The following is an 18,859-nucleotide window of genomic DNA, read 5'->3' as shown; positions in this document are numbered from 1 at the left end:
GACTGACTTATCCGAGCGTGCTCGCTCATCTTTAATCATTAATAAAACTTTTTACAACTGATTTTTCCATTTTTTTTTTTCTCTTTTAGTCCGCAGAGGGGACAAGAACTTAGCGATGGTTTGATCGTTCCTGCAGTATGATTTGATACTATAGTATTAAATTATACCGCGATCTGACAGGCTATCTATCAAGCCATTGATAATCTACAATGGCAGCCTTGGAGGCATTCAGAAGATCCCCAGCTGCCATGGCACCCGCACTGCACTCCGCAATCTCATCATGGGGAGCATTTCGGGACCTCTGAACCCTGATCGGGGTATTTAAAGGGTTGATAGCTCCGATCTGCCCTGGTGATGATTGGAGCTGTTGCGAGCAGGTGTTGTAGGTAAGAAATAGCTGGTAACTAGAGATGAGCGAGCGTACTCGGAAAAGCACTACTCGCTCAAGTAATTTGCTTTATCCGAGTATCGCTGTGCTCGTCCCTGAAGATTCGGGTGCCGGCACGGAGCGGGGAGCTGCAGGGGAGAGCGGGGAGGAACGGAGGGGAGATCTTTCTCTCCCTCTCTCCCGCCCGCTCTCCCCTGCGACTCACCTGTCAGCCGCAGCGGCACCCGAATCTTCAGACCCGAGCACAGCGATACTCGGATAAAGCAAATTACTCGAGCGAGTAGTGCTTTTCCGAGTACGCTCGCTCATCTCTACTGGTAACCCCATTGTATGGAGCGGAATCGACCACACAACCCCATCCATACAAACCTTGAACCTTCATGACATAAATGTACATCCTGTAGCGTTAAGGGGTTAAACTAATTGGCCATTTGGCTGAGGGCATCGGTGTGTGTTTTTTTTTTTTTGTTTTTTTTTGTGCTTGCAAAACGTACACTAAAAAGCGTTGTACGCGCAAATGTGCAACGCCAGATGTGCAAAAGTGTGGCGCAAATGCACACATATACTGTACTTCTTGTGTGACTCAGGCCTAATACATGCCCCCTGCCCAGTAATCTACCCAGCGTTGTACCCTAGTATAATCGTTTCCTCTGCCCCTCCCACTGCGGTATAATCAACCTTCCTTATTGCCTTGTTGATTTTCTTTAGCGGTATATCTACACATACCGGCTCAATGGAGAAGGATTAGAGCTTTATGGACGTGCTACGCCGCACGCTCTCCTCAGCTTATACGCTAAGCACACCTCACTAATCACATGTGAACAGGACCTATAGCTCACTTAGGTTTTCCTTATTGGATCCTATCCATTTCCGTACATGTTTACAATAATGGCGCACACACACGGCCGTATTATGTTGTACACAACTGTATTTCGGCGCCCATAGAATGGCGTGGGACTGCACTACCTCCGTGTGCCACAGATTTCATAAAGAGGGTTTTCTCTGACAGACTGGTGCAGAATTTAGTAGAGAAGAAATGGTGGCATATTCCATGTAGAACCACCCTAGGCGCCCACTGTGCCATCGTACAGTCCTCGGGCACATGGTGCCAACACATGTTCTGAGGTGCCTCTTCAGGCAATATAAGACTGATGCACATTTACCTCACAGAAGCACTACATTCGCACGGGTGAGTGTGATATGGCGCTCGCCAGCATGCATTTCACAAGCGGATGTTAAGCGTTTTTTATTCAAAAAGCGCCTCCCTTCATTTCTGTGAAATAGCAATCCTCAGGCGTGTTTCACGCGCTTCAGAGGGCCGCAAGTGTTTTTCATTAGTTTCAATGGGAAAGATCACATCACATCGCACTGCACCGGAGTTCCATGCCATGTCTTTTTAGGCTGGGTTCACACGGAGCGGATTTGCCGCGGAAATTCCGTGCGGAATTTCACCGCAGCAAATCCGCATGCGGCCGCTAATCCCGGGATTAGCCAGCCATGTGGAAGAGATTTCTCAGAAATCTCGTCCACACGGGACGGCAAATCCGCTGCGGCTAAGCCGGCAGAAGCCACTGCTGCCGTGCGGATTCACCGGCCGCAGTATGTCCATTCTTTTTTTCTTTCCACTGCGGCCGCGCTCTCCTCTATGGGAGCGCCGGCCGCAGCGGAAGAGCGAGCGGCCGGGCTGCTTCAAAGCCGCCGCGGGTTTTTGTCCGCGGCGGAAATCTCGCGGTTTTTGCTGCGGCCAAACCGCGGGATTTGCGTCGGGAATCCGTCCCGTGGGAACCCAGCCTTAAAGGTCCCATTGACAACAATGAGCGAGGCATTCCGTAGATAGAACATGCCGCCATGTTTTGCCTCGCTGTGAGGTAAAAATCATTGAGAATAACTCCATTCAAAAGAATGGAGTTCATATTTGCGTGAGATTCACACAAAACTCGCACGAGATTTATACTTGTGTGCGTGTAGCCAAAGTCGTCAGCATTTACAGAACAAGCCATGTGGATGAGAGTTCAATCAGTCCCTCCACGTGGCACGAAAAACATCTGTGTGGAATCTGGAGGGGATTCTAAATCTCCAGCATATCAAGTGTTTGTGGCGGAATTCGCCTTTTACAATATACAGGGTGAAATCTGCAGGAAGATCACAGACAACATTCACACGAGCGCATATACGGCGCGTTTTTACAGCCAATATACACGACCATCTGAGGCATTCGTTTCCAATGCATTCGTTCACACGGGCGAATCTACGGCGTGTAAAAAATGGAACATATGCGGCGGAGATGCGGGCTCGGTGATTATTCGGTTGGTAAAACCTAGTTCTGGTACTATCTTTTGCCCGATGTACACCGGCAGCTCCCATAGACTCCTATGGGAGCTGGACAAAGAAAGGGAATGGGTGGGAGTCTATTAGCGTCTAACACTGCGAACAGCTTACAGGTGCCTCTATATAGGCATTGGAAGGCATCCCGAGGATTTATGCTGAGCGAGGACTTTCTGGGGTGCGACTTATTTTTCTGCTAAAAACAATGCTCATGGTTGTGTGAATGGACAAGAAAACGCTAATTATCTCTGGCCATTCATGCGGATATACGGCGTTGTCGAGAGAATGTAAAAACGCATGCGGTGGTGTGAAAGAGCCATAAGTCGGTATCTGTGGTGTTCGGCTTTGAGAATAAAGACAAACAACGTAAATAAAGGAAGGCCGTGCATACAGGTGGAAACTCAGCCTTACAGCTGTCTAACCCAGTAATGGGCAACCTTTTGAGCTCGGTGTGCCAAAATTCGCCAAAAAACCGAGCATAACTCAGGTAGTGTGTCACTTCGAGAAAAAAATCCATAAATTTGCGATATTTATAGTTTAAATAACAAAAAATGTATAATTGTTATATATAACTGTATTTAGTAAACCTAAAACACCCATAGCACAGGCCCTCGCCTCTCCCAGCCTTCCCCTCACTTACCTTAGTAATGATGACCCCCAGCAGCAGCCTCCCAGCAGCCACAGCGGACCCCCCCCCCCCCCCCAGCGGCTCCCCCAGCAGCAAAAGCCGCTCCCCCCCCCCCCCCAGGAGCGACAGTGGAGTGGACCCCCCAGCAGTGGCCCCCCCAGCAGCGACAGCAGACCCCCCCCCCCTTCAGCAGCGACAATGGCCCCCCCAGCAGCGACATTGGCCCCCACAGCGGACCCCGACAGCGGACCCCCCCAGCAGCGACAGTGGCCCCCGACAGCGGACCCCCCAGCAGCGACAGCAGGCCCCCAGCAGCGACAGCGGTCGTCCCCCCCCCCCCAGCAGCAGCGACAGTGACCCCACAGCGGACCCCCCAGCAGCGACAATGGCCTCCACAGTGGACCCCCCCAGCAGAGACAGCAGACCCCCTCCCCCCCAGCAGTGACAGTGGCTCCCCCAGCGGACCCCCCCCCCCCCAGCAGCGACATTGGCCCCCACAGCGGACCCCGACAGCAGCGACAATGGCCCCCACAGTGGACCCCCCCCCCAGCAGCGACAGCAGACCCCCTCCCCCCCCCCAGCAGCGACAGTGGCCCCCCCCAGCGGACCCCCCCCCCCCAGCAGCGACATTGGCCCCCACAGCGGACCCCGACAGCGGACCCCCCCAGCAGCGACAGTGACCCCACAGCGGACCCCCCAGCAGCGACAATGGCCCCCACAGTGGACCCCCCCCCAGCAGCGACCGCAGACCCCCCCAGCAGCGACAGCGGACCCCGAGACCCGCGTACTCACCCCATCCACGTCCTGAAAGTTTCGCTCCTCCGGCCTCCACGCCCTCCAGCAGCGATGATCTCCGGCGCACACTGTGGCGTCAGTGTGTTGCAGGACGCCTTCTCCCCCGGACGCTCCCGCGGAACCAACAGGTAGGAGACGTCGGGGGACGGGGGGAGGAGGATCCTGGTGCACACTGACATCACAGTGTGCGCCGGGATTAGTGCTGTTGGTAGTGCTGGTTAATGAATACCAGCAGGGGAGCCGCGTATACACCAACGGGGTGAATGGCCGACAGCGGCTGCGTGTCAGTGACTATGGCCACGCGTGTCAGTACTGACACGCGTGTCATAGGTTCGCCATCACAGGTCTATCCTCAACTAAGGCCTCATTGCCACGGGCGGATTTGCTTTGCGAAATCCAGAGCAGGATTCCGCAGCAAATCTAGCCCGTAGCATGCTATGGCAAATTGTGATTTCCTGCCCACGAGTGGAAACCGATTGTGGGATACGCACTGCCGATTCCCATGGAAGTCAGTGGAAGCCATTCATGCCGCGGCACTTCTGCAGTGAGCACTGCAGAAGTATTGCGGGATCCGTGTCACCGCAGAACGCCAGCAGCTAATGTGCTAGTGTGACGGAGTGCCAGAAGGCACATCCACAGCGCTGAACAGAAGCCGTTGGACAGGTACGCAGAAGCCAATGGCTGGGCGCGGGGTCGAACTCCTTTGCGAGAATCCTGCATCTGGTGTCCGACCTGCCTGTGGGAAGGAGGCCTAATTATATAATGCACTTGTATGTAATTTATTGCACATCCTTAAGGATTTCACACGGCTGAGAAAATCGCACAAGATTTGTGTGTTGCGAGGCACACAATCTCGCATGAATTTGAACTCCATTATTTTAAATGAAGTCATATACATGAGCAATCTTTTTTTTTTTTTTTTTCCCCAAATCACAATGCAGGAAAAAAAAAAACTGCAACATGCCCTATCTTTGGGCATTCCATTGGAACGTATAACCCATTGTTTCCAATGAGGTCGGAAAAAGCATCGCACAGCTTAAAAACAGTGGGAAACACTTGCCGATCCTCCAACGCGGCTGTCTGCTGCACCAGAGGATCGCTGCCTACCCGAAGGATTCCTCCCCTGGTGCTGAAGAGATTTCCCCGCCGTGGCTATCACAGCCACGGCAGAGGACCGCAGAGTTCTGCCATTGAAAATAATGGGTGGTATTTAGAGATGAGCGAGCATACTCGCTAAGGGCAATTACTCGATCCAGCATTGCCCTTAGCGAGTACCTGCCCGCTCGGAAGAAAAGATTCGGCTGCCGGCGGGGAGTGGCGGGGGAGAGCCGGGAGGAACGGAGGGGAGATCTCTCCCCCTCGCTCCCCCCTGCTCACTGCCGCAACTCACCTCTCATTCGCGCCGGCAGCCGAACCTTTTCTTCCAAGCGGGCAGGTACTCGCTAAGGACAATGCTCGATCGAGTAATTGCCCTTAGCGAGTATGCTCGCTCATCTCTAGTGATATTGCAAAAAGATAGGGCATGCAGTGATTTTTTTTTTCCCCCACTCCACATCGTATGAGTGGAAACATTGCAAATGTGAGGGAAACAATTTTCATAATTCTGTGTCTTCGCTCTTACATCGCTCAAAAAATGCGTGCGTTTCTCACAACTGTGAAGGCAGCCTATGGGTAGTTTCACGCGAGAGCACATGAAAACACAGAATTATGAAACCCATGCTTTTCAATGGTTTCCTTAACATTTTTGCGATGTTTTTACTCATGCAATGTTACGTGAAAAAAAATTGCAGCATGTCCGAACTTTCTGCGTTTCGCTTCTTTTTTTTTGTAAGTGCCCATGTTTCGCTATGGAGCCTTTGTTTTATCGCAACACAGGAACCTGCGATTTTCGTGCGATGCGTTTATAACATTAGAAAGTCCTGTTGTCTTTCTCGCAATAAAATTGCTGCAAAATTGTGTGGAAAAAAAGTGCGAGAAGATTGCAAGCGACCGCTTGTTTTTGCAAGATAAGAAAGCAGGGCTGATGCTCCAAAATGGGGTTAACAAAAACTCGATTTTGCCATAATTTTCTTGCAGCAATTTTGCAATCGTCCTTGTGAAACTACCCTTAGTCTACATTCACACGGCCGAACACGATAGTGGACTAAGAAACCCGGCCCGATATCGTGCTTTTTGATGTGCGTTTTTTACTCGCGGATGCAAGGTGTTTTTATGCAAAAACTCCTCGCTTCACTTCTGTGAAATTGCGATTCTCTGTTGCTTTTTTTTCACGCATGTCCGAGAATCAGCAAGTGTTTCCCAGTGATTTCAATGGGAAACCTTACATTGCACTTGTATGCACATCGCATGGCATGCAGGTGCCACGTGATGTCTTTATAAGGTCGCATTGAAAACAATAGGCGATGCGTTCAGAGGAATGCCAAAAAATAGGATTTATTTTTTACCTGGCAGCATGGCTCATGTGTATGGCTCTATTCAAAAGACTGGAGTTCATATTGGCGTTATCGTTCAGTATAAGAGGGCCCTCAGACTATATTCACACAGACGATATTCCCATGCGAATTCTATCAGCGATGGACAGAGTTTGCACGGGAAAAGAACCCTTTCATTTGAACAGGTCCATTCACACTGACCGTTTCTCACTCTGAGGCCTCGTTCGGACGAGCGCTGTTTTAGCGAATTATAGACGTGTGAACAGATGAATTCCAACTACTTGAATTAGCCACGATCGGAGGTGCGTGTAATCCAGCTCCCATAGGGGTCTATGGAAAGCAGGCACCAAAGCTAGGTCAGGTCCTATCTTTTCCTGCACCCCTGACCTGTCCTATCTTGTTTAGATGTGCAAATTTAGTGTGTCTAAAATTCTTTCATGTGAACGCTTCCATAGAAAAGCAATGGTTCTTAGAGAAGCGCCTTCTCTAGTGCGCACCCACAGCTCTCGTGTGAACGAGCCCTGATCGATAGTCCGAGTTTGATAAATCACTGCCTGTTCTGGACTGATTTCTCATGCGAGAGTAGGGCATGCAAATGTGCAGGCTCTTAAATGGTTGCACCCATCATGAGTGGAAAGGGGCTACCGCTATGTGCATGTTTAGGGTCCTTTCTACATTAGGGTGTCTTTATTTACTGTTTTGTAAAAAAAAAAAAAAATCCAGCCCCTCGAAGTTGTCATTTTCTGCAAAACGTGGCCTGCAGTTACATCCGAGACTGATATGTAAATTATTAGAGTTGTGGTGTGATTAGATGAATGGTCCTGTCATCTGTATTAACGTTACAGTCAGGGCTCCCTCACATTGACGAGAAAATCGCACGATTTTCGCCAGTGGGACTTAAGAGTGAGTGAAAACGCCTGATTGTGAAACCAATGATTTTCAGTGGTTTCATTCTCATTTGCGATGCTTTCACTCCTCCTATGCTGCATAAAAAAAATCACAACATATCCTTTCTTTTGCGATATCACCCATTGTTTCCAATGGGGTGGGCAGCAGCGCTGGCCCCATTGAAAACAAAGGGAGAAAATCGCGGTCCTCTGCTGTGGCTGTGACAGCTGCACCAGGGGATTCCTTCATCCCTGCAGGGATGCAAAGCTGTTGCATCAAGGGGTTTCCACACGTTCCCAATGGGGCCGGCAATAGCATCACCGGTCCCGTTCTTTATGAGTATGTGTTAGATACGCTGTCATACTCAACGATAGCCGGCTTGCACAGACTAGTCGTGTGAATGAGCCCTAAGGCCAGGCTCACATGGGTGTATGATTACCATGTATTACGCAATTGCATTGCTTTACGCAGTTCGGATCACATTTGCGTGTCGGAATTGTGTAATATGCGAGTGCAAAATAGAACGCAGCCTATTGTTCTTTGTGAGTGCGTATTAGTTGTCAGGAAAATGTAAACAAAAAACAGGTGTACTGCGAATGAGAGGGTGTGTAAGAAACGCTGTCATGCGCAGTACACTTTCACCACCCAATGCAGCAGTATGTCGGGTCACCACCGGCTCCAGAGTTGGTGGAGTTAACATGACTGTGGTGTCTATATGTTGGTGGGGTTATCATTACTGGTGTGTGTGTGTGTGTGTGTGTGTGTGTGTGTATATATATATATTATATAAAATATGTGTGTATGTGAAGGGAGTTGGTGGGGTATAACATTACTGTGGTCTGTGTGGAAAGGGAGTCGATGGGGTTATCGTGTGTGTGTGTGTGTGTGTGTGTGTGTGTGTGTGTGTGTAGTTGGTGGGGTTATCATTACTGTGTGTGTGTGTGTGTGTGTGTGTGTGTCTGTGGAGTTGGTGGGGTTATCATGTCTGTGTGTGTGTGTCTGTGGAGTTGGTGGGGTTATCGTGTGTGTGTGTGTGTGTGTGTGTGTGTGTGAAAGGGAGTCGGTGGGGGGATCATTACTGTGGTGTGTGTGTGTGGAGTTGGTGGGGTTATCATTACTGTGTGTGTGTGTGTGTGTCTGTGGAGTTGGTGGGGTTATCATGTCTGTGTGTGTGTGTCTGTGGAGTTGGTGGGGTTATCGTGTGTGTGTGTGTGTGTGTGTGTGAGAAAGGGAGTCGGTGGGGGGATCATTACTGTGGTGTGTGTGTGTGTAGTTGGTGGGGTTATCATTACTGTGTGTGTGTGTGTGTGTGTCTGTGGAGTTGGTGGGGTTATCATGTCTGTGTGTGTGTGTGTGTCTGTGGAGTTGGTGGGGTTATCATGTCTGTGTGTGTGTGTGTGTGTGTGTGTGTGTGTGAAAGGGAGTCGGTGGGGGGATCATTACTGTGGTGTGTGTGTGTAGTTTGTGGGGTTATCATTTCTGTGTGTGTGTGTGTCTGTGGAGTTGGTGGGGTTATCATTACTGTGTGTGTGTGTGTGTCTGTGGAGTTGGTGGGGTTATTGTGTGTGTGTGTGTGTGTGTGTGTGTGTGTGTGTGGAGTTGGTGGGGTTATCATTACTGTGTGTGTGTGTGTGTCTGTGGAGTTGGTGGGGTTATTGTGTGTGTGTGTGTGTGTGTGTGTGTGTGTGTGTGGAGTTGGTGGGGTTATCATTACTGTGTGTGTGTGAAAGGGAGTCGGTGGGGGGGATCATTACTGTGGTGTGTGTGTGTGTGTGTAGTTGGTGGGGTTGTGTGTGTTATGTATAATAACCTGCCTTCCATCCCTTTATTGAGAGTTCTAGCATTAAGGTTGCTTCACATCTGCGTTGGGGGCTCCATCTGATGGCGGAACCTAACGGCGCCAAGCGGACAGCATTGCTCAGCTGCCCGGCATCTTACCAGAAGAAGCGCTGTGTGTAGTAATTTTTCTTCTGGTATTTTGTGCTGGATTTGCAACAAAACCTCCGACTGGAGGGTCCACAACTGATGTGAAGGCAGCCCAATATAGCTAAAATTCAAAGTTTCTATCAATTCCAATTTTAGTGCTGTTTTTATGTAGCCGTTGTAGAGGAATAGTAAAAGAAACAAAAAGCCTGTGTATTAACAAAAATAGCTTTTTAGATTGTGTTAGTTTTTTAACATGGGGAAAAATGACAGCATGTAAAAGACCTTCCCCCACCCCCTCTTCCCCAGTATTGCAGGTGTAGCTCCCATTGAACTCCATGCACCAGCCTATGGTCAGTGGCTTCCCATTGGAGTTCAATGGGAGTTCGATTATATGTCGGTCATCAATAGAAAAAATAAAAAATTCTGGGGCGCACAGCGTGTAGTGGTCTATTGAACCTAATAGCTTTTCTGATTATCAGTGCTCACATGCGTGATTCTGCCACGGATTTCCGCTGTGGGAAAAAACATAGCGGCATGTTCTATTTCACCGCGTTTTTCTGCAGCTGAGGTCTTCATTAATATCGTATTAATGGAGACCGTGGAAAAACACATGTTTTTCCGCGATTACCAGTGGGCACTTTTTGTTTACCACCGCGGTTCTACCGTGGCGTAAATCCGTGGGTATATCCCGCTCCATCCGTGGGCATGAGCCCTTAATGTATGTTCACATAGCAGAATCACTGCAGTGTTATCTATGTGAATTCCACATCTAAGGGGGGTTCACACAGGGCGGATTTGCCACGAAAATTCCGTCCGGAATTTCCGCGCGGCAAATCTGCATGCGGCTGCTAATCTCGGGATAAGCCAGCCATGTGGACGAGATTTCTCAGAAATCTCGTCCACACAGGACGGCCAATCCGCTGCGGTTAATCCGGCCGAAACCACGGCTGCGCCGACCGCAGCATGTCCATTCTTTTTTCTTTCCGCTGCGGCCGTGCTCTCCTCTTTTGGAACGCCGGCCGCAGCGGAAGAGCGAGCAGCTGGGCTGCTTCAAAGCCGCGGCTGTTTCTGCGGCGCTTCTCCCAGTGGAAATCTTGCGTTTTTTGCTGCGGCCAAACCGCGAGATTTCCGGCGGGAATACGCCTAGTGGGAACCCTACCTAAATCTAGAGGCAAAATCTGTGTCTGACTGCTGCAGTTTTTGGCAAGGATCCATGCATGAATTTGGCCCTGTCAGTGGGCAAAATCCTCATGCAGAATACTGATGCGTGTCATTGCATGGATCCCACGTGTGGATCTTGCTCTCTAACTGGGCCAAATCCACTGTAGAAAACACGGACTTTGCAGCTCTTTTTAGAGGTGTAATTCACGTGAATTCTGCCTTGTGAACATAAGCGAACACATTCATCAGCGGTTCTGTGCTTGAGCTGACTTCCCCAGTCAGCCATATTTACTCAGTGTATGGTTCATATATATAACATGTATAATTCCCAAAGCTAACGTGTTAAGACTGAGTGCAGGATGAAGAAATGCTGAATTTCAAAATGCCATTTGGGTTCCCATCCTCTTATTTTTTGGGAAATTCCCTGAATAGAATGAATTGCATAACTTGATTTTTGTTCGTTATTGGTCATCTAGAACTCAATATGTCAGGACACGACTAAGGCCTCATGTCCACAGGCGGGTCAGTTTCCACATGCTGGAGGCTGCAGCTCAGTCCGACCCTGTCCGGGTCTCCTGTTTTCTATACTGTGGATGTGTGCGGAACTGCTGTCCGGCGCACGTGCAGTACAGTATTTTACATTTTTTTTAAACTCCTGCTATTGTCAACTGTGGATGGGCCACGGATCAGACGGCTTCCATTGACTTCAATGGAAGCCGTCCGCACGGAATCCATATTAAAATTTAATGCTGCAATTTGTTGATCCAGGGATTAGTCTGATTGCCATTAGGGAGTCGGGAAGGAATTTTTTCCCCCAAAAGGGCTAATTGGCTTCTGCTCTTGGTTTTTTTTTGCCTTCCTCTGGATCAACACAGGAGAATAGACAGGCTGGACTAGATGGACGTTGTCTTCATTCGGCCTAACAAACTATGTTACTATGTATGCGGAATCCATAAAACAAATGCGCATGTGTAAATTGAAGTGCGGACAGCCGTGCTTCCCAATGGGCGGGTTGAACTGCGGATTCCCCAAACCAAGTCCGCCCGTGGACATGAGGCCTTAATGTGGCTAAGGCCAATTTCCGATGAGCGTATTGTAACACATCCTTAATACACAGCCGTATTACAGGTAACATTACAACCGTATGTCATCAGTATTTGATCTATTTTTGCCTTTATATATTATATTTTCTACTAATCAGTGTTTGCCCAGTAGAAAATAATAGCAACACGGAGGCAAAAACGGAAATGGGTCGGAGTATGGAGCTAAAATACGCTCATCTGAAAGCATCCGTAATGTCGCGCTGCCTGCATTAGGACTCTTGTAGACTACCGTTGTATGAGGCTATTGTCAGTAAGCCTGCGCCCTTCTACTCTTCTTCCTGTCTTCTTCTAGTATAAAAATATTTGATGGATTGGCTTCATATGTTTTTGTTCGGCTTTGTTTCTGCAGGGCACCTTTTTGCAGCTGGCTGTGGTAGAAGCCTTTTTGCGGGACACGTCACCTAATAAGCAGATAAAATGCATAAAGTTTAAGATCAGGTAGGACGCTCGTATTTGGCTTGCTGGATCATGAAGTTGGTCCCCTCAGGACATCCTATTTCACACAGTGAGCTAATGTTGACTCCAATCATTGTTCTTGTTGTTTCTGCAGCTGATGTTCACAAGGAACAGAGTCACGTGATGTATGAAGGCAAACACATACACTTCTCTGAGGTTGATAATAAGCCCCTATGCTCCTACAGTCCCAAACTCTGCAAGCAGAGAAGACTTAACGGCTACGCCTTCTGTATCCGACATGTTTTAGAGGACAAGACAGCCCCCTTCAAGCAATGTGAATATGTGGCCAAGTACAACAGTCAACGCTGCACTAATCCCATCCCGAAATCAGAGGACCGTAGGTAAGTGGATCGACCTCCCTTGCCACTATCGGGCAGCCTGACAGTAAGGTCCCTTTACACAGAGGTAACTTCATTGCAGATTCTGCTTCCAAATCTACAGTTAAATCTGGACCATTTTTAGCCTTCTACTGAATACTATGGAAATCACCGCCGTAGTCCATATATTGTGGATTTTTTTCTGTGCCTGGATTTTGAAACCTGCTTTGTGATTAAATTGCCTTTTCCATTCTTGACACAGTTGCAACATGGAAACACCTGAATTTTCCCATTGACTGAGGCTGCCTGCAGACGAGCGGGTCGGATCCTGCGGCGAGAATTCTCGCCACGGGACCTGACCCCAGCGCTTGCAGGGACGAGCGTGTACTCACCCGCGCTTGGCGGCCCCGGCTCTTTCATGTGCCGGCTGCCGGGCAGCCGGCGCATGCGCAGACCGGAGCCGGCGGCCGGGTGAGTGACGTTTCTGTGCGAGGCTCTGCGAGCCCCGCACAAAAATAAGACATGCCTCGGTTTGTGTGCCGCGCGAGATTTCACGCAGCCAAACCGCGGCCGTCTGCATAGGAGTACACTCCTATGCAGGCTTTCAGTGGCGGAAATCCCGCGGGAAATCCCGCCGTGGGATTTCCGCCCGTGTGCAGGCGGCCTGAGGCTTAATCTGCATTATGGATCTACATGAAAATCCACAGCAGAACTCCAGCATTCAGCCTTGGATGAAAGTGTCAGATCCAGGCCATAAAAATCCGACTGGGATCTAACACAAAATAATCCTGTGTAAATGACGGCCATAGGTGCAGAGGTAGATGAAAATGGATGATTTCAGTCAAAATGATCGTTCATTTAGACTAAAATGTGTATGGCTGCACCTGCAAACTATTGTTCCCAGACCATTGTATGTGATGTGTATGGCCAAGAATTTACATTGTCACAAGATTAGACATTAATGAGAATCCCTCTAGCTCCACCCTGCTCTCGGGGAAGCCCTGGGAAAGCCCTCCAGCCCCGCCCCCTATCTCAAAATATGGGGAGATATATAAGAGATCCCCCCCTGTTGCTCCATCCTCCTCTCTCTCTTCTCTATGGGGGATTTTTAGGCTGCTTCGCACTCTTCTGTTGATTTCATGGGCGAGATCGTAGATTTCTCTTAGCGCTGCGAGGTTTGATTGAACACATCACATTTGAGAATTATTCCATTGAAAATCATTAGTTTCATAATCGTGTGTTTTCACTCACTCTCACACTGCAGGAAAGTCTATCGCCAGCGGGGAAGAGCCCTTAGCACTTACATTTTTTGCAGCCCCTTAGAGGGTTTTCCAGGCATTTATTACCGCTTGGTAGGTGTCCGCTGCTTGGTATCCATGCCGATCAGCTGATTCTTTGGCCCACTGTCAGTGCAGTGGAGTCAGATCTCCGCATTGGTGTTAGACTGGAAAATGTAATAGACTTCACTCCCGTTGAAATCAGGGGGAGCGATGCCTTCTGTCATACTTCCAGCTCTGACTACAATGAGGTTGTGAACCTCCTAAATGAAGTCCACCCCCTTCTGTTCTAATCGGAGAGACACTAAACTGCTGCTCTGTCCAATCTCTTATTACATTGTTGGCCATTAAAGTGCCTGACATAAAATACAACAGTTCTTGCTGCAAGGAAGATATACCGCTAACTGCAGCTTCAGTTGCTGGAGCTGCGCCCTCAGGGATCAGCTGCTCACCAGTCCACCCTCCAGCTTCACTGGCAGAAAGCTTCAAAAAGTTGTATTTGGAGAGTAGTATTGCATTTTGTGTACCTTCTAGCTTCACCCTTTCAGGTTAGATCAGATGTTCTGATTCTCGTTAATATCCGAGGTATCCTACAACTGAAATTGTTTTGAGGTACTAGAGACCATGCTGACACTGGTGGCCATTGTTGTAGGGCCTTTCTGCTCCCTGTAGGGGTCCATCTTTCCCTTTTTCTTCGTGATATGACTTTATATTTCCAGACATGTCAGGCAGTCACTGAATGCAACATCCTTCCCTTTCAAGTGCTAGAAGTAATCAATATCATCTTTATAAAAGCTGATTTACCTAAATTTATAAGAGCTGATTACCTAAAGGCCAATTTTAGTCCTAAACATTAATTTTGATTTCCAGGCTGATGACTACTATATGTCTTCTTTTTACAAGGTACTGCAACAGTCATCTGCAGGTACTGGGCTTTATCCCCAAGAAGGAAAGGAAGAAAAAGAATGATGCACTGGAGGAAGTAAAGGCTAGGCATCAAATGGAAACCGTGGCCTTCAGCTTAACAGTGCCCACCTTGGCCTTGAAGATGCCCAATGGACTAGACGGTATGACGCTTTCCCCTCCTGGTGCCAGGCTTCCTCTCCACTACCTGGAAACAGACTTGGATGATTCCTTCACGCTTGAAGACGAAGAGGAGCTTAAGAAAGGAGCGTCCATTAGGAAGAAGCTACAGAGCAAGTTGGCCCAGAATCGGCAGCGACAGAAAGAGACGGAGATTATAAAAGTTCATCAAGAGCACTTTAGCCCTCAACCTGCACCTTCTCAGCTGCAACCTCTGTCTCTTCAAGAGCAGCAGATGCTGGTGCAGCCGGCGCCGACATCACTGAAATCCACTGGCCTAACCCAGAGCCTGGCGTGTACGTCACCGCAACCTCAGAACACCAGCTTACCAGTACAGGGAGCGTCACCCATAGCGCACACATTAGCACAACTAAAGACTCCGTCTATTAAGAGACCACTTCCCGCCCCGCCGCCATCCATAGATCCACCACGTTCAGACAGGATTCAGGTGACAGCCTCAGCCTTACCAACTTACTCATCCTGTGTCAGCCGGCTGCAGAGACTAATGAAACTGGTCACACAGAAGCACCAACTGGACGCAGATTTGTTTCCACATTTGGGTAAGTCCATAAGTGAGACCAAGTTAATCACTCTGCTAACTTACTTAATCGCTGTGCTGATTTGTGATTAAATGTTGGTTTTGTTTTTTGCAGTCTTGTTGATGCTTGATATGTAGTAAATGTTTGCGGTTTTATTAAACTCTGTTGTAAGGATATGTTCGCACCGAAGAATCTGATGTGGATTTTATTGCCCCCCAAAACCACATCAGAAATCTATGGCTAAGCCATAGGTCTCTGCCTCAGCTGTGTACATGTATACCAGCAGATCCGAATACGGACTTGGCGCTTCTCAATGGTGCAGTGCAGAATCCACATCAAGATAGTTTTGGTTTTTTTGCACATGTGATTGAAATTTATGGTTTCTGCAAGAAAGGTCCTATCTCAGGGACCTGCACCTGTGTTAAGTTCTGGCCCCCAGCCCGGCTGAATGTAGGGGTTGCAGGCATGTTAACTGTTTCTGTAAGGGCTCCTTTACACAAGCGTATTTGTGCTTGCAATATGCAGAGATCATTTTTTTTCCTCTCCTTTAGTAAAGTGCCATACACCATGGCAGAAATTCAACAGAATCTATTAAAATCAATGGCACAGCTGTCCCTTTCCTTGTTCTGCCCCTACCGATTTTGTTTGCTAGTTGGTGATGTTCCATATACAGACTGACCCCTGCGACCTGTAACCAGGGCTGGCAAGCAGACTGGGTGCTGGGATGGTGGGGGGCGCTTGGAGCTCCCGTGTACTTCTTCTTTTGTTGGTTTTCACAGTTGCCTGCTGTTTGAAACAAACAAATAAATAAATTGAAAGCCGGGATCCGATTTGATATAAGCAACACTGATATGTTTCCTCTTTATTTTGATTCTTTGTATTTTTTTTTAGATCAGTGGAACGATCCCAAGCGCTCTTGCATCTAATTTGCTTCGATGTATTGGAGCTTTCTGAAAATGTTTTGTTTCTCCTTAGGGCTTGACTGGTCAGAAGACAGTGCAGAGGAACAAGATGACTCTGATCGAGCATCTCCTTACCAAGTTGCATGGTCATTCCGTGAGAGTCTCCAACGTGACTGCAAAAAGTAAGTGGTGTGTGTGTCCAGTAGGTGTTACAGTATGGCAGTTAAGGCAGCCCTCTGGTTTCAAATATGTTTGGAACCAGCAATAACACCTTGTAGGGCCATGTCCAGATTGCTGTGCTTGCGGGAGGGGGATAATGAATGAGTACCTGCAATACCAACCCGGGCCATTATATATAGTCCTGTCTGCTTGTGGCAAACCTGCTGCATACACTGGAGGATCAGCTGATCGCTGGGGGTCCTGGGCAGTGGACCTCTGCCGATCTGCTATTGATGATCCATCCTGAGGACAGGTCATCAGTAGTCAGGATGTACATCACTATAATCTGTCATTTAATGTTGTAACTTGCCTTGTGATTCCAGGTATGATGCGGAGGTAGCACACAGCAGGAGCTCCAGGGTTGCACAACTTTGCACTTATTTTCAACAAAAATACAAGCACCTCTGCCGCCTGGAGCGAGCAGAATCCTGTCAGCGAAAATACCGCCATGCATTCCGGAAAGCTTTGCAGAAAGCAGCCCTCAGAGAACCTGAGACAGCTGGGCAGCTAATACAAGAATGGCGCAAAGCTGCACGCATGAGGTCCAGGTAGGGAGTCGCTAAGTACAAGTTATTGTCTACTTGAAAACTGCTGTATAGTACTATAAATCAGTCATTTATCCAGAGAAGCCTGCTGGAAACGATGGAATGTCAGGCACTACCTACAATTAGTATGTGGGAAGTTGTGAGGCAGAAGGTCCAATCTAGGGAAACGGAAGCGTAATTTGGATTATAGAAATAAAATCCAGAACTAAGAGCTTTTGGAAGAAATGTAAAGTTGTCTCCTATGGAGACTAGACAACTATTCACACATCTGGGTGAGTGACATCCTGGGGAAGCTGAAGTTAGCATATTGGTTATTACACTTTCCTAGAGGCTGATGTAGCTTAAGGCCCCTTTATACGATTCTCGATTACCTGAACGGACAGGCTGGTGACATCACCAGCTCATCCGCGCTTGTGTGGCTTGTTTAAACTGCATCATTCGCATTGAAACTGTTTAAAGTGCACAAGCCGGCGCTGGTTTTTATGCTGGTAAAAACTGAGCGAGAGATGAAAGCTCACGATTCTTTTTTATCGTTCAGTCGTTGACTCGCGATTATCATTCCGTTTTGCTCGTTTGAACTTGCAGTGCAGGTAGAATCTAAGTTAAAATTAACATTTTGAGTGTTTTTTTTTTTTTCTTGCAGAACTATTCAACCAGAGCTCAGAGGAACAGAAGCAGCACTTTGCAGTGCCACTGTGAGGAGCGTGTCTTGCACAAACCGAGCCCTCCCATATACAAGACATTGTTTTCAGCGTATCCTTTTCCATAGCAGATGTTCTCTTTGGGCTCAGTCATAAGATGCCTGAGTACATTATTACGATTAAAACGTCCTGGGTTTTTTGTTGGTTCCCTTTTATACCAGCAGTGGTTTGCAGTGTGAATAGACTTGGCTTTTTATTTCGGTCCGCTCTGTGATTGGGTCCCGGTCATATCTAAACATTGACTTGCTTCACCGACACTTCCCGTTTTAAATCAGTCTTCAAAATACTAATGTTAATTGTTCATCCTATGTATTGAATATTGTCTGATTTGGTGACTTTTCTGTTGTTCTCCTTTGATCACCATTTAATTTATAACTTTTCCTTAATGAAAGACCAGATATCTTGTCAAACACCTCTCAGCAGCTTTTTACCAGCTGCACAGCAAAATTCGCGGATGGACAACAGTGCTCTGTGCCGGTTTTTGACGTTACTCATCAAACGCCTCTATGTGAAGAACATGCCAAGAAAATGGTATGTTAAAGCAAAATGATGCACTTGTATGTTCGTACACCTAATAAACCTATTGAGGCCCCCCCATACATGTTAAAAGTCATCGCTCACTACAACAGGACTGGGCAGCTGTTGTGTATGTGGAACTTCTGACTTTCTGCATTATCTGTTGGGGAAAAGAAGGATTGGACATGTTGAATTTCAACTGCCGATCCTATGTTCTTCCGGGGAACAAGTCGGAAGACTCTGCTGAGAGTTCATGTTTATGGGAAAATTAGGAAAAATGAATCAGACAAACCAGTGGTCGCCTGACGGCTATTGAAGGTGTATGGGCATTTTTACACCAGTCTATCAGGTTTCTGGGTTCACCTAAAACACTTTGGCCTGGCTCACACGGGCGGATCGGATTCCGCATGTGGGAGGTCTGCAGCGGATTCCAGCTGTGAGCCCAGCTGGTGGCCTGCATACCTCCATTAACCGCAGTGGCTCGCAGGTTGTCATGCGCATTACAGTTTCTTGTTTATTTCCCATGCCATTGCTTAGTGATGATGCGGGTACCCGTAGTCCGTACGCAATGTTAATTGCATATGGGCTGCGGGTCGCACGGCCTCCACTGACATCAACAGAGGCCGTCCTTGCATGTTCTACAGCAAAATAGAGCATG

At 48.1% G+C, this 18,859-nt stretch overlaps 1 protein-coding gene across 1 annotated transcript in view; it reads left to right on the top strand.

Annotated features, from left to right (window-relative positions):
- INO80D (INO80 complex subunit D) overlaps window positions 1-18,859 on the top strand; it is a 32,023-nt gene that overhangs the window by 5,925 nt on the left and 7,239 nt on the right. Inside the window, exons 2-8 of the mRNA XM_066576082.1 lie at window positions 11,996-12,084; window positions 12,197-12,443; window positions 14,600-15,339; window positions 16,294-16,402; window positions 16,763-16,987; window positions 17,628-17,737; window positions 18,083-18,216. Coding sequence (XP_066432179.1) covers window positions 12,226-12,443; window positions 14,600-15,339; window positions 16,294-16,402; window positions 16,763-16,987; window positions 17,628-17,737; window positions 18,083-18,216 — 1,536 coding nt within the window. The 5' untranslated portion in view covers window positions 11,996-12,084; window positions 12,197-12,225. The remainder of the gene's footprint in view (window positions 1-11,995; window positions 12,085-12,196; window positions 12,444-14,599; window positions 15,340-16,293; window positions 16,403-16,762; window positions 16,988-17,627; window positions 17,738-18,082; window positions 18,217-18,859) is intronic.

This window comes from Eleutherodactylus coqui, chromosome 8 (assembly GCF_035609145.1).
Source record: "Eleutherodactylus coqui strain aEleCoq1 chromosome 8, aEleCoq1.hap1, whole genome shotgun sequence".
Lineage (NCBI taxonomy): Eukaryota > Metazoa > Chordata > Amphibia > Anura > Eleutherodactylidae > Eleutherodactylus > Eleutherodactylus coqui.
This window is presented reverse-complemented; position numbering and strand designations above follow the sequence as displayed.